This window comes from Phyllopteryx taeniolatus, chromosome 19 (genome assembly GCF_024500385.1).
Source record: "Phyllopteryx taeniolatus isolate TA_2022b chromosome 19, UOR_Ptae_1.2, whole genome shotgun sequence".
In the NCBI taxonomy this organism is placed as follows: domain Eukaryota; kingdom Metazoa; phylum Chordata; class Actinopteri; order Syngnathiformes; family Syngnathidae; genus Phyllopteryx; species Phyllopteryx taeniolatus.
Window position 1 is genome coordinate 1641022 of NC_084520.1, and position 15879 is coordinate 1656900.

Below are 15879 nucleotides of genomic sequence, written 5' to 3' on the forward strand. Positions count from 1 at the left end.
TTGTTTAAGTAACAAGTTTTTGTGATTTCCAAAAACGAGACCAGAATAAGTTATTTCAAAGTGTTTTCCACCATTAATCTGAACTTTTACCTGTACAACTCAATTGAAAGAAAACCAAGTTTTTGGAGAGGAGAAATAAAAAAACAACTACTGCGATAATGTGGGTACACAAGTACTGTATGTACACCCTCATAGCTAGGGATGTGGCTGTGTTCCGAAACAACCAAATGGGAGTCAGAACACAATGCCACCATTCAAAACGCCTTAAAAATGATCTGACGGATAGCTTTGAACCATAAGATCCATGAGATAAGAAGATGGATGGTGGCTTGTGCTGTTAGATGCGACTACAACAATTTCAGGAGTAATCGACTTGAACAGCTGAACTTTTCGGGGGGGGGATTAATCAAAGACGCTTCAAATGGTCTCAGGTGTGTGCTGACTCCCATTTAACATGAGTTAAAATGTGAATGGTTAATTCGGAACACAGCCGCATCCTCAGTTATCAGAGGGTGTACACGCTTGTGCAAACACATGATCTCAATTGTTTATTTTTTTTACTTCTCTCGAAAAGATTTCTTTTTTTTTTTTTTTCTTTTCCATTGAGTTGCACAGGTTATATACAGTGGAGGAAATAATTATTTTTATCCCATGCGTTCGCTCGCTGGTGGCTGGCTGACGAGATTGCGGGCAGTGCTGCAAATGAAGCACTTTTCATATGCAGCATTTTAAATGTAAAAAATTGGCAATGATCAGGCTCATTTTAATGGTGGCAGCCAAAATCGCGATCACTATTAAAAAGATTATATATTGCGCAGCCCTAGGCAGTGGAAATGTTTCTTTTGACTTCAGAGTTCATTTTGCTGCTGCCTTCAAGTGCTCAATAATTGAAGAAGCCACGCGAGGCCAAGCCATGGCATTCCCTCCTCTGAGTTTGTATGCTTGTGCTCACGAGCACAACATTTCTTTGGCAATGCTTCATTTCCATTACTTTGCCAAAGGTAAATGTTTGTCTCATTCATTTTTTTTTTTTTTACAGAATTCATACGCTTGAGTTTGTAGTTTTTGGCAAATTCCAGCTTGGCCATCATTCAGTCTTTTGACGCATTAGATTGTGTTAGTTTCATTCCTTTTCGTTGGAGTATATTTTTGATGCCACGAACAGTTTTTCCCGGGCCTTCTATCCAACTCAATGTTTCCATCATGATTTGTTCCTTTAGCTCCCCTTTCAACGCCTGTTACTTAGAATACAAGTCCTTTCTTTATTCTTCAGTACATTTCAAATGGTTTTATTGGCTACGGCCAATGTTTGGGCAATGCCTCTCATTAGTTTTCACTTCCCTCAGCTTCACAGGCACTTGTTTTTTACCCATAGACTAGGCCTGTCACAATAATTACCATATCGACTTATCAGTCGATAAATAAAACGTACACAAGAATTTTCCCGGACTCGATAAATTGTCATTGTTGTGGTGAGGCGGCAGAGTTGGATCGGTGTGTCATTAGCTGCTAGTGGGCTCATGGAACGCCGGCGGAACGGTACACTCTTGCTGGTGTGGGCTCTATCCAATACTCCACACTCCACAGCCTTGCGCCATGTGCACCGCGTAGATTCACACAACAGAGACATTGAAGGGAAAGTTAACTTTTTATTGTGTTCGCTAGCCCGCGACTTAACAAGCTAGCTAATGAGCTTGTGAGTTAAGGAGCTAAACAGCTCGCTCCACCGTGGCGATGTCTTTTAAAATGTCAGCGCCCTCTCCGAGTTGTTGTGTGTGTTAGTCCCAATTAACACACACGGGAAAGTTAACTGTTTATTATGTTCACTGGCCCTAGAGCTAATAGTTAACTGTTTATGATGTTCGCTAGCCCAAGACCGAATGAGCTAGCGAACTCAGGAGCTAAAAAGCTTGCGCCACCGTGGCAAAGTCGTCAGCGCCTCTCCGCGTTATGTTACAGAAAATTGAGCGGCATTAATGGAATTACTGTACTTCCAAAGCCTAGCGCTACCGCTAACACCATGCAGCTGGTATGTCGAATTTGTATGAAGTCGCAACAAAGACGACACAACTTAAAACCTAAAAACGACAAAATCCATTTGAAACACAACCATCCCACCCAATTTCTTCAGCTGGAAACCAAAAAAAAACACGGTGGGACATTTCCCGTTTCCCGCCAGCTTGCAATTATGGAACTCTTTGCCCAACAGTGCAAATACAAACGTGACAGCGTATATGGCGCACGTATTCTCACATTATATACAGTATACTGTACTCACTATTGGAAGAGATGTAGCCATTGAACATGTTGACAAAGCAGTGTTTAAAGAAAAGCTGCAGACTTTTGAAAAGTAGTACAAATCTTGAATCAAAACAGGTTGCTTTGATCCACTTGTTGTGTTGTCATGTTGCTACTAGGCACTTTTTCTTAACCAACTGGAAACTTGATTGGCAGTATATTGCCTGTTAAAGCATTAATGACTGTATATACCTGTGTGCCTAATGTTACATTTTTGTTCAAGTGCAATTTTTGTGAGCAGAGCCTGGGTCTGTTTTATTTAAAAAAAATTTATCTAAGATCCATCCATCCATTCTCTACCGCTTATCCGGGTCGGGTCGCGGGGGCAGTAGCTTCAGCAGGGACGCCCAGACTACCCTCTCCCCAGCCACTTCATCCAGCTCTTCCGGGGGGATCCCGAGGCGTTCCCAGGCCAGCCGAAGGATGTAGTCTCTCCAGCGCGTCCTGGGTCGTCCCCGGGGTCTCCTCCCGGTGGGACATGCCCGGAACACCTCACCAGGGAGGCGTCCGGGAGGCATCCGAATCAGATGCCCCAGCCACCTCATCTGGCTCCTCTCAATGCGGAGGAGTAGCGACTCTACTCTGAGATCCTCCCGGATGACCGAGCTTCTCACCCTATCTCTAAGGGAGAGCCCGGACACCCTGCGGAGGAAACTCATTTCGGCCGCTTGTATCCGGGATCTTGTTCTTTCGGTCACGACCCACAGCTCATGACCATAGGTGAGGGTAGGAACGAAGATCGACCGGTAAATTGAGAGCTTCGCCTTTCGGCTTAGCTCTTTCTTTACCACAACGGACCGATACAAAGTCCGCATCACTGCAGACGCTGCACCGATCCGCCTGTCGATCTCCCGTTCCATTCTTCCCTCACTCGTGAACAAGACCCCAAGATACTTGAATTCCTCCACTTGGGGCAGGATCTCATCCCCGACCTGGAGATGGCATGCCACCCTTTCCCGACTGAGGACCATGGTCTCAGATTTGGAGGTGCTGATTCTCATCCCAGCGGCTTCACACTCGGCTGCGAACTGCTCCAATGAGAGTTGGAGGTCACGGCTTGATGAAGCCAACAGAACCACATCATCTGCAAAAAGCAGAGATGCAATACTGAGGCCACCAAACCGGACCCCCTCTACGCCTCGGCTGCGCCTAGAAATTCTGTCCATAAAGGTTATGAACAGAATCGGCGACAAAGGGCAGCCTTGGCGGAGTCCAACCCTCACCGGGAACGAGTTCGACTTACTGCCGGATATGCGGACCAAACTCTGACTCCGGTCGTACAGGGACCGAACAGCCCGTATCAGGGGGTTCGGTACCCCATACTCCCGAAGCACTCTCCACAGGACTCCCCGAGGGACACGGTCGAACGCCTTCTCCAAGTCCACAAAACACATGTAGACTGGTTGGGCGAACTCCCATGCACCCTCGAGGACCCTGCCGAGGGTGTAGAGCTGGTCCACTGTTCCACGGCCAGGACGAAAACCACACTGCTCCTCCTGAATCTGAGATTCGACTTCCCGACGGACCCTCCTCTCCAGCACCCCTGAATAGACCTTACCAGGGAGGCTGAGCAGTGTGATCCCCCTGTAGTTGGAACACACCCTCCGGTCCCCCTTCTTAAAAAGGGGAACCACCACCCCAGTCTGCCAATCCAGAGGCACTGTCCCCGATGTCCACGCGATGTTGCAGAGGCGTGTCAACCAGGACAGCCCCACAACATCCAGAGCCTTTAGGAACTCCGGGCGAATCTCATCCACCCCCGGGGCCCTGCCACCGAGGAGCTTTTTAACTACCTCGGTGACCTCAAACCCAGAGATAGGAGAGCCCGCCTCAGAGAACCCACACTCTGCTTCCCCATGGGAAGGCGTGTCGGTGGAATTGAGGAGGTCTTCGAAGTATTCTCCCCACCGACTCACAACGTCCCGAGTCGAGGTCAGCAGCGCCCCATCCCCACTATACACAGTGTTGGTGGTGCACTGCTTTCCTCTCCTGAGACGTCGGATGGTGGACCAGAATTTCCTCGAAGCCGTCCGGAAGTCTTTCTCCATGGCCTCACCGAACTCCTCCCATGCCCGGGTTTTTGCTTCAGCGACCACCAGAGCTGCATTCCGCTTGGCCAGCCGGTACCCATCAGCTGCCTCAGGAGTCCCACAGGCCAAAAAGGCCCGATAGGACTCCTTCTTCAGCTTGACGGCATCCCTCACTGTTGGTGTCCACCAACGGGTTCGCGGATTGCCGCCACGACAGGCACCGACCACCTTACGGCCACAGCTCCGGTCGGCCGCCTCAGCAATGGAGGCGCGGAACATGGTCCACTCGGACTCGATGTCCCCCGCCTCCCCCGGAACATGAGCAAAGTTCTGTCGGAGGTGGGAGTTGAAACTCCTTCTGACAGGGGATTCTGCCAGACGTTCCCAGCAGACCCTCACAATACGTTTGGGCCTGCCACGTCGGACCGGCATCTTCCCCCACCATCGGAGCCAACTCACCACCAGGTGGTGATCAGTTGACAGCTCCGCCCCTCTCTTCACCCGAGTGTCCAAGACATGCGGCCGCAAGTCCGATGACACGACCACAAAGTCGATCATCGAACTGCGACCTAGGGTGTCCTGGTGCCAAGTGCACGTGTGGACACCCTTATGCTTGAACATGGTGTTCGTTATGGACAATCCGTGACGAGCACAGAAGTCCAATAACAGAACACCGCTCGGGTTCTGATCGGGGGGGCCGTTCCTCCCAATCGCGCCCTTCCAGGTCTCACTGTCATTGTCCACGTGAGCATTGAAGTCCCCCAACAGAACAATGGAGTCCCCAGCGGGAGCGCTCTCCAGCACCCCCTCCAAGGACTCCAAAAAGGGTGGGTACTCTGAACTGCTGTTTGGTGCATAGGCACAAACAACAGTCAGGACCCGTCCCCCCACCCGAAGGCGGAGGGAGGCTACCCTCTCGTCCACCGGGGTGAACCCCAACGTACAGGCGCCGAGCCGGGGGGCAATAAGTATACCCACACCTGCTCGGCGCCTCTCACCATGGGCAACTCCAGAGTGGAAGAGAGTCCAACCCCTCTCGAGAGGACTGGTACCAGAGCCCCAGGTGTGCGTGGAGGCGAGTCCGACTATATCGAGTCGGAACTTCTCGACCTCACACACCAACTCGGGCTCCTTCCCTGCCAGAGAGGTGACATTCCACGTCCCTAGAGCCAGCTTCTGTAGCCGAGGATCGGATCGCCAAGGTCCCCGCCTTCGGCCACCGCCCGGCTCACACTGCACCCGACCCCTATGGCCCCTCCCACAGGTGGTGAGCCCATGGGAAGGGGGACCCACGTTACCCTTTCGGGCTGTGCCCGGCCGGACCCCATGGGTGCAGGCCCGGCCACCAGGCGCTCGCCTTCGAGCCCCACCACCAGGCCTGGCTCCAGCGGGGGGCCCCGGTGGCCCGCGTCCGGGCAAGGGAAAACGAAGTCCATTGTTTGTCGTCATCATTAGGGGTCTTTGAGCCGTGCTTTGTCTGGTCCCTCACCTAGGACCTGTTTGTCATGGGTGACCCTGCCAGGGGCATAAAGCCCCAGACAACTTAGCTCCTAGGATCACTGGGACACACAAACCCCTCCACCACGACAAGGTGACGGCTCAAGGAGGGGTTTATCTAAGATATTTTATTTATTGTTCTACATTACAATGTCAATGTTCATTATTCTTAGAATTAGAAATAAAAGTGAATTGTTCTTAAAAAGGATGTACTTGCATTATTATGCTCCAATATCATTATATCAGTGGCATAAAAAACATCAACAATACCATCGTTTGTTGTGTTGGGAAAATATGTTGTCCTAAAAAAATGTGCTATCCTGAGTGGCCGTAAAATATATTGAGAGAGTGCAAGAGCAATGGATAACACAAAAATATTATACAAACAGTATGAAAAATAGAGTAACAACTGTAATAAAAATCTGCACTATAGCGGGACCGAGAAGCAAGAACCGTGATATAGCGGACGATTTCTGTATCTGTGTTCCGTGATAAATTGATTCACTGTTTCCATGACATGTGCATGAACAATTCTGTTCTCTGATACTTTCATTATCATTATCAAAATGTCATGATCATGTTGTATTGTGAGGTACTTTGTGATTCCCAATCTCAAGCACAAATGGGGTATGGGTAGGTCAGAGGAAAGATTTGATTCTTTTATACAGGTTAACTTTTATATATATATATACGACAAGATCGTGATCCAAGAATCCAGAAGAAAACCCACCATAAAATTGTTTGCTATTATTTGTTTATGGCCACGTTTTATTGTCTTATGTTGATTCCCAGGGTTTTCCTGTGATTGGTACTTTTTCTTCAATTCTATACGTGTTTGGCACTCACACAACATGCCGGTAGCACTGCCTTGCTAATTACCACTGTCATATCTTGTTCTGTTCTGTCCTAAATGGTGCTCTTTGTGTCCCATCTTCACAGGATGAAGCACAGCTTCCCAGTCCACATCATATAGATAGAACCCAACTCCTTTGTAACATTACAATAGCGATATACCATTTTATTCTGCTATTGTTCTGCGTTAATGTTTCTTTCTCTAATTGTTCTACCGTTTCTCTCTGACTGTACTGTCCCACTTGCATTTCCAATGAATATCCATCACAATACAAACAACCACAGAGGAATTATCCTCTGAATCAACCTTTAACATTGCACAAGCAAAACTGTTCCGGCATAAGACGGCATACAGGTCCCTCATTCTGCATGACTAAGCTGCTAAACAGGACAGGTTAAAAAAAAAAGAACCGTCTCCAAGCATACTGCCGTCGACTATTTTCTAGCACAAGGTGGCTGAGGTAGTCCCGTGTATGGGTTTTTGTGTCCAGGTGGAGTGGTAGTCATATTCGCTGGGGTCAGCCGTTCAGACTGAGGCACGTGACAAGTGGGAAGTATCTGAGTCTGACAAAAGAGAAATCATTACTTCTAATGGACAAAGAAAAAGCCGATGTCAAGTCAACAGCCTTTTGTTTCAGATCTTCCAAGGTATGTAGTTGCCAGTGACGTGCGGTGAGGTTCATGATTGGTGAGGCACTGACTTCAGTCACGTGACGTCTGGAGCGCTATGAAGCTCAACTCCACACTGTCATATGCTGGTTGTGGCACCGTACATGCCAGACTCCACTGTGCATCTTTTAGTGGCTTTTACGGTCGATAAGAAAGACTGTCACACACTTCCATTAAATATATTAGACAGTCTGTATTTATTTATGTAATGAGGAAAACACCAATGTTTCTTGTGTGAAGCCACGGACCAATCACAGCATGCCTGAATAGATGTGTGCGTGGTCTCTTCAAGCATCATGGGAGCTCAACGTGACTCGTAGTTGCGCTTCCGATGCATTTGAACAGGAAAAGTGAAAATTGAAATTATTGGATTGAAAAGGAAAATCAATGTAAAGCATGGACCATAGAACTAAAATGGAACAATATAACGTAATAAGGTTTATTTATTTATTTTTTTAAACTATTCACATGCAGTGGAAAGGAAAGACCACCAGGGGGCATTGAGGCTCTGTCTCACTTGCCTACCCTGACCGCAAGTCACTGGTAGTTGCAGCATTCACTTGAAATGGTTCTTTGCCTTGTAGTCTTGTGCGTTTTCCCCAAACAGTTGGTGTTGTCTCTGTCTTTTTCTCTGTTAGGAAAAGGTTGACCTTGGTGTAAAAAAGGAAGTGGATGGAATGGGTACCCCTGACATTAAGTATGGTGACTCATTGTGTTACATTCAACATGTTGACACCTGTCTGTGGCTCACCTACCAGACCGCTGATGCAAAATCTGCACGCATCGGTGACGTTCAAAGAAAGGTAATATGACAAATTAGGGTAAAGGTAGTGTTTCATTTGATATTTGCTTCTTTCTACTTGTATGACATTGAGCATTACAATGTCTTGCGTAAGTAAGTGACAAGCAAATTACATTACACGCAGTTGTAATAATTTTCCGCACGAAAATCTGATTTTGTCATGGGGCGCAGTAGCTCAGTCTGGTCTTTGGAGCTGCAGGACACAATTTCAAGTCCCACTATGGACAAAACTGTTTTAAAAAAACGACAACAAGTTGTTGGAGAGATGCTATTCTGGTTAGTGGGTACTTTTGAGCTGCCCTCGAGCAAGGCGTTGTCCGCACCTTCCCAGCGCAAGTGGTGCAGCATTTTTTTTTGCACACCTCTTTCACTCTAAATCTCTCCTTGAAAGCCTACATGTGTGTGAGCTGGTGCTGTGTGGTGTAAAACACCATTGAAGTGTGAGTTGAATTTCCTCACCAATGAGCATCATAAATTCCAAAAAATACCTGTAAATAAATACATCTTGTCAAATTAAATATACGATACATTATAAGCAGCCTTCTCTCCATACACACCTACTTTTAGTGGTAGTGGTACAGATGAAATGATTATACGTGTTCAAGTCATCCAATATTGAACATTTCAAGAAACAATAAAACACATAAAGATAACGGGTTTGGGTAAGTTTCTGATATTATATATAATCTTTTTTTGCTTACAACAGGCCTTCATGCACCATGAAGGTCACATGGACGACGGGCTGACGTTGTCAAGGTCACAACATGAAGAGAGTCACACTGCCAGAGTCATCCGCAGTACTGTGTTCTTGTTCAACCTGTTCATCAGGTGGGTCCACACATGCTTTCAGTCATGCACAGCGATCTAAATGAACTGGTCAATGGCTGATGGCACCTTCATTACTGGAAGACCAAGCCTGTTGTGAAAGGTCAATGAGGTCAATTTAGCATCGCTCGCTGTACTCACAAGTAGGGATGGGAAAAACGAATGAATGTGCCACGCCACAGATTGTGTATGCAAGTTCCTGCGTTGTAAACACACCCTGAACGCATGTGTGTCTTGCAGCAAGTTCTTCTGCTTTCCCGGGTTTTTGGGATTACCACATAGTTTCCAAGCAGGACACGCCCTGCTCCAACATTGCTGGCTCCAGGACACGCGCCGCTGCACTGTGATTGGCTGCTGTATCCCTGTAGAACATGCCCTACTGCTTCCAGATGGCAAAAGAAGTACAGGATGTGACTTACTGTAAGGGTGGCGGCATTAACATGTTTTCCACTAACCCTAACCCCCCCCCTAATCCTAACTCCAACCCATCCTAAACCGCTTTAGCCCCAATGCTACCCCTAAACCCAACCATCTAACAAACTTCTTTGTATTTATTTGGTACAAATGTGATGTTTGGGATAGTCCATTTCGTTACATCAGCTTAGCCTGACCGTCACGCAGAAGCCAGTCATGTTGCCTCGGGGCGTGTCCTGTCCAGAAACTGTGGGGGAATCCTAAAAACTCCTCCCTGAGTGTGCTTTAAGCGGTTCAATGATACAAAAAGAATTACACACATTGTATATTTAAATACAAGACATACATCGATTTAGAGATCGGCAGCATAATGCTAACAGTCAATGGAAAGCCCTATTGACGAGCTAGCTAAACTTAGCATTTGGTCACGGGTTGGATTTGCCTTAAAACAACAAATATTCACTCACAAAGGCCGTAGTAACACATACAGAAAGGTAATATAACAATATTCTTCAAGCATATACTGTATTCTTCCTAATCTGTGAAAAACATTTCTGAAAGTTCTATTGTGTCTTCTACTCTTTTTTTTAGCTTACAGAAAAGTGTCGCTCCATGCATGCATTGCACCACACTGCCCCTAAGACGTCTAGGGAAACTTCCGGTCACAGTTGTAGTGAATTACTCTTTCACGTTTTGACTGTATTAAAATGCATCTTTGATGTGTTATTTTGTACAGACAGGATTTAATACTTAAAGTGGTGGTTTTTTATCAATGTTTGTTTCCAATTTCCTATTAACATATACATACATAAACATATGCAAACAATTGTCCATTATAACATTGTTTGCTAGTACAATACGAATAAAGATATAAAAACAAAATTCTAGTGAAAACAAGGCACAGCAGATTTTCATTCAGTGGTCTATTAAACATAAGCTTTCAATTTATCAATCCCAGACAGAAAGAGTCGTGATAATAATGGCGTACACAATGACGTCTATTCCAAATAGTATCGATAACTAATTTCTTGCGTATAATGCGCACCCATGTATAATACGCACCCCCAAAGTTGACCTCAAAATTCTGGAAAACCCTTCGACCTATGTCTAATGCATTGTTTTACAATGCATGATTTTGCTTCGACCCATATGATCAAAACATAAAGTATTATCTGTATTTTGTTAGTTTTTTTCAAATAATTATTCTGAAGTGAAACACTTTATTTGAACACGTAAGACTTTTTTTAATTAACTTGCTCTTATTTTGAAATTCACAGCACTACTTTTATTTAGTAAATAAGAAAACACACAGTTGTGCTCATATGTTTGACTACCCAGACAGAATTTGTAAGACTTTTAAGAAAACATGAAGGGCCCGCCGAAACACAATGACTTTTATTTTAATGGGATTCAAATTAAGCGGTCAAGCATTTCATAAAAGCATTATCATTAAACATAACATAACCATAAAGAACTTAATGATGGTTGTTGTTCAATCATCATTCATATTTAAAAAAAACAATATTTCACAAATTCTGCCAGGGTATGCAGTAATATGTAACCCCTGTCATATTGAAATGAAAGTGTAGGCTACTCCTTTTTCATAACCTCTAGGTGGCGATGGCATATTGGAAAGAAAGTGTACACCTTTTACATAACCTCTGGGTGGCGGTGGCATTTTGGAATGTACGTGTACAGCTTTTTCACAACCTCTAGATGGCGGCATACGTTTATAAAATTGGAAAGTTTTTTTCCATTTTCCCCTATACCTATGTGTAATGCGCACTATTGACTTTTGACAATTTCTTTGGGGGAAAATGTGTATTATACACGAGAAATTACGGTAAGTTGGCTTTTTTAGGACTGTGATGTCCAACTGGGGACAACAGGGGCCTCCATGTTGGGGTTAACAGAAAACCCACACACAGCAACCAATACATTTTGACTCACACCACCCACTGGAACACAAACTGGGCATTATCAGAACCCTACAAACCAGAGCTGGTGGTGTTCCAATCAGCCCTCAGGCCAAAGAGAAAGAGCACATGCATGTGAGTAAGGCTCTCAAACCTTTGGCTACCCCAACTGGTCGTTCATGAAAAGTACAAGAGCAATACTCATTCTGTATGTATTAGGTCTCCCTCATGTTTCCCCTGTCTATTTAGATCACTGATATCAATCACAGACCCAAACTCAGGTTCCATAGTTAGTTTCATAGCCGTGCCTATTCAATGGAAAAAATACTTGCTGTTCCACGTTATTAAAGGTGCTATATCATGGGAATGTAACTTTTTAATTGTTTGCATACAAATTGTTGGGTCTCTGGTGTCATCCGAATAAATGTTTTGCTATATTTGTTATACTCCCCGAGATGGAAGTAGAAAGAAAATTCCGTATATCTGAAGGAAAATGACAAAAACAGTAACGCGCAGTGACTTGGATAAGTAATTTTAATCCAATTACCAGTCTGAAATAGTAATGCGTTTTTAATATTAGATTTGTGAGCGTTATCACTGTTCCTTGTAAATCGCATTGACTATTTAGGAAAATGAGCAAAAACAGCCCGGGCCCAATAATTTGGAACACGATGTAGAGACCGTAGTAATACATTTGGTCAAGGTCAAGGTGCTTTTATTGTCAATTCTTCAATATGCGTAACACATACAAAGGATTGAAATTATGCTACTCAAGGGCCCGCGGTGCTACAAAGACAGTACAAATAATAACATCAATATTAAAAGCTAAATAAAACTATGGGATATACAGTATAAAAAGTATTAATTTAATGTGCAATATCAAAGATCAGGTGACGTTTGCAACATAGTCAAGGTCAGAGAACCAAGGCAAATAAGACAAATAAATTAGATGACAAAACCCCAATGCTGCTAAAGTGGCTGGTGCGACCCTGAGTCTGGTGTGTGTGCGTGTGTCTGTGTGTATTGATGTGTGTGCGCGTCTACGTGTGTGTGTGTGTGAGTGTGCATGTACATGTATGTGGGGCATCAGAGTTCAGAGTTCAGGTGGGCAAAGTACAGAAGAGGTAGAGGGGGCAGAGCGGGCAGATTCCTGACAGCCTGATGAATAAAACTGTCTTTGAGTCGGCTAGTCCTGGCCCGCAGACTCTCTCCTTCCAGATGGCAGCAGACTGAAGAGGCTGTGTGATGGATGGGTGGCATCCCCTGCTATGCGGAGGGCTTTACGGGTGTGGTGGGTGCTGTAAATTTCCTGCAGGGAGGGAGGAAATCTCAGCTGCCCTCACTATACGGTGGGGAGTGTTGCGGCAGGATGCGGTGCAGGCTCGGTACCACACAGTGATGCAATTGGTCAGGACGCTCTCTATGGTCCCTCTGTAGAACAAGCACTTGATGAGGATCGTGGCTCTGGCTCTTCTCAGCTTGTACAGGAAGTAGAGACGCTGGTGAGCTTTGTTGGCCAGTGATGAGGTGTTGCTGGTCCAGGAGAGGTTCTCGGTGATGTGCACTCCCAGGAACTTGGTGCTGTGCACTCTCTCCACCTCAGCACGGTTGATATTCAGGGGACCATGCTCGGAGTGCGCTCTCCTGAAGTCCACAACAATCTCCTTGTTTTTTTTCCACATTTAGGGAGAGATTGTTGTGCCGTGCAGCACCCGGCCAGGCGGCTCACCTCACTCCTGTAGTCTCGTCTCCGTTGCTGATGAGACCCACCAAAGTTGTGTCGTCTGCAAACTTGATGAAGAGGTTGGAGCTGTATGTTGGTGTACAGTCATAGGTCAGCAGGGTGAAGTGGATGGGGCTCAACAAATCCTTGAGGGGCCCCCGTGTTCAGAGTGATGGTGCTGGATGTGTTGCTGCCGACCCGCACTGGCTGCGGTCTCCCTGTCAGAAAGTCCAGCAGTCAGTTGCACATCGAATTGTTGAGCCCCAGCTGGTCCAATTTGTAGATCAGTAGTTGAGGGATGATGGTATTGAAGGCTGAGCTGAAGCCTATGAATAGGATTCTGACATATATTAGTCCTTAGAGTCCAGGTGTGTGAGGGCAGTGGAGACGGCGTCATCGGTTGACCGGTTGGACCAATATGCAAACTGGAAGGGGTCCAAGGAGGGGGGGGGGGAGGGGGACTTGATGTGGTGCACGACTAGCTGCTCGAAGCACTTCTCCGACTTCTTCGGGACCAGCATGATGGGGGTGGCTTTGAAGCATGTAGGGACAACACCCTGACTGTTTAAGATGTCTGTGATCAGGTATGTTGTCTGGGCCCGGGGCTTTTCGTGTGTTGATCCTGCCGAGAGATCTTTTCACGCTGTCCCGGGTCAGTGTCAGCACTTGGTCACCATGAGGGGGTGGAGTCTTGTGTGCAGGGGTGCTGTTGTGTGCCTCAAAGCGAGCAAAGAAGTCATTTAGCTCATTTAGCAGGGAGGTGGAGCTGTTGCAGTTCTGTGGTGAGGGTTTATAGTCTGTAATGGTCAGAATATCATGCCACAGACTCCTGGTGTCACTGTTGTCACTGAAACGGTGGGCGATCTTCCTGGTGTACTCCTTCTTGGCCTCCCTGATGCCACGGGACAAATTGGCACTGGCTGTCCTCAGGCCCACCTCATCCCCAGATCTAAATGCCGCATTGCGGACCTTTAGTAGTCTGTAGACCTCCCTCGAAAGCCATGGCTTCTGATTAGTACGGACAGTGATGGATTTAGTGATGGTGAAATCATCCATGCACTTGCTGATATAGGCAGTAACAGTCTCTGTGTACTCCTGAAGGTCTGTGATGGGATTGTAGGTGGCGGCCTGTTTGAACATGGCCCATTCTGTGGTGGTGAAAAGGTCTTGAAGTGCCTCAAGGGACCCTTCTGGCCACACTCGTACCTGTTTCCTAACAGGTTGGGAGACTTTAACCAGTGGTCTGTAAGCTGGCATTCGCATAACAGTGAGATGGTCTGGGGCACTGAGGTGGGGAGGGGAAGGGCCTTCTAGGCCCCTCTCAAGGGGTTAAAAACATTGTCCAGAGTGTTATTTCCCCGTGTTGGAAAGTAAATGTTTGAGTAGAGTTTAGGAAACACAGCCTTGGGGTCAGCATTGTTAAAGTCCCCAGCTAGGATGAGGAAAGCATCTCTGTGGGCCGTCAGCTGTTCACTGATATGATGGTACAGCTCATTTAGCGCCTCACTCCTGTAATTGCTGGAGTTTGGAGGAATTTAGACTGCCACAAGCAGTATGGCAGTAATTCCCTCGGTAAATAAAACGGTCGGCACTTCAGAGCCATAAACTCCAGTAGCGGTGAGCAGTGTTGACTGACCAAGATAGCGTCCCGGCACCAGGCAACATTGATGCAAACACACAGTCCGCCGCCCCGAGTCTTGCATCCCGTGAGAGCAACAGATATTTATCATTAACAAACTGCAGTGCTTGGGAACATGAGGCAAGTCAAAAACCAAGACATTTGATTCAGCCTTTGTTTTAGTAATGACTAATAAAACACAGGAAACACACGATATTCTTGACTATCCATAACTCAAATGCACACAACGACTAACTACCATATCGGAAAAAGGTGAAAGGTCAGTCAACTCGTGCACCCAAGCAGCCAGAGGCGCAAACACAATGGACGGTGACGAGGGATTGGCATACTTAAACTGGAAATACAGTCACTACTTCGAGTTTCTCAAAAGAGGACAATACTAAGGTTCCTTGTACACGATCTATCAATAAAGAGTCTTTAAAGAAGTGTACTGAGAACGGTGTGCTTGTATATATTGAGGTGGATATTTGGAATGCACCAAGTTGCTTATTTAATGTGGCTTAATGAGGACTAAACTAAACATCCTCCTGAAGTGTGTACGCGCATGTGTGTGTGTGTGTTCGTGTCAGTGAGGGGAGGGGAGGCGTTAAGCTACCCCTAACTGCAAAGGTTGCCTTCATTACATTAGTGACAACATTTTTTAACGGGTAACTACTAACTGTATCGGAATGCATTTTGCATTTAGTAACCCTCCCATCCCTGCACATTGGCGACGTCATGTGACTGCCAACTACATCACCGTGGAGTTCAATTCAGTGCTACATTGTTCTCAGTCTTTGCACACGTTTTCAACAATTATCTTTAAACATGTCATCAATGATTTCATTTTACAGATACCTAAGAAACGAAATCTGTATCCGCAGCATTTCAGGTCTGTCAAGCTGTGAAAAACAATTCCTAATTTGTTCTCTGTAATTCACAGGAGTCTAGATACATTACGAGCAAAAGGAACGAGCACCACATTTGATATACCAATTGACTCAATAAGTCTGAGTCTTCAGGATCTGATTGGCTACTTCCAGCCACCCGGCGAGCACCTAGAACATGAAGACAAGCAGAATCGCTTGAGAGCTTTGAAGAATAGGCAGAACCTCTTCCAAGAAGAGGTGATGTATGTGTTTGTGTGTGTGAGACAGAAAATTGTGACAAGTCTGCAGCCTTTAACAAAGTCACCACAAAAGAGATTTGATATGATATTTACTGTATGTTCCATA

The 15879-nt window shown here is 45.9% G+C and overlaps 1 protein-coding gene across 2 annotated transcripts in view; it reads left to right on the forward strand.

The window, feature by feature from the left end:
- The window catches only part of ryr2a (ryanodine receptor 2a (cardiac)), a 325067-nt gene that overhangs the window by 45128 nt on the left and 264060 nt on the right, over positions 1 to 15879 (forward strand). For both annotated transcript variants that reach the window (XM_061755631.1, XM_061755632.1), the window contains exons 10-13: positions 7169 to 7325; positions 7985 to 8149; positions 8855 to 8976; positions 15588 to 15771. In XM_061755631.1, coding sequence (XP_061611615.1) covers positions 7169 to 7325; positions 7985 to 8149; positions 8855 to 8976; positions 15588 to 15771 — 628 coding nt within the window. The remainder of the gene's footprint in view (positions 1 to 7168; positions 7326 to 7984; positions 8150 to 8854; positions 8977 to 15587; positions 15772 to 15879) is intronic.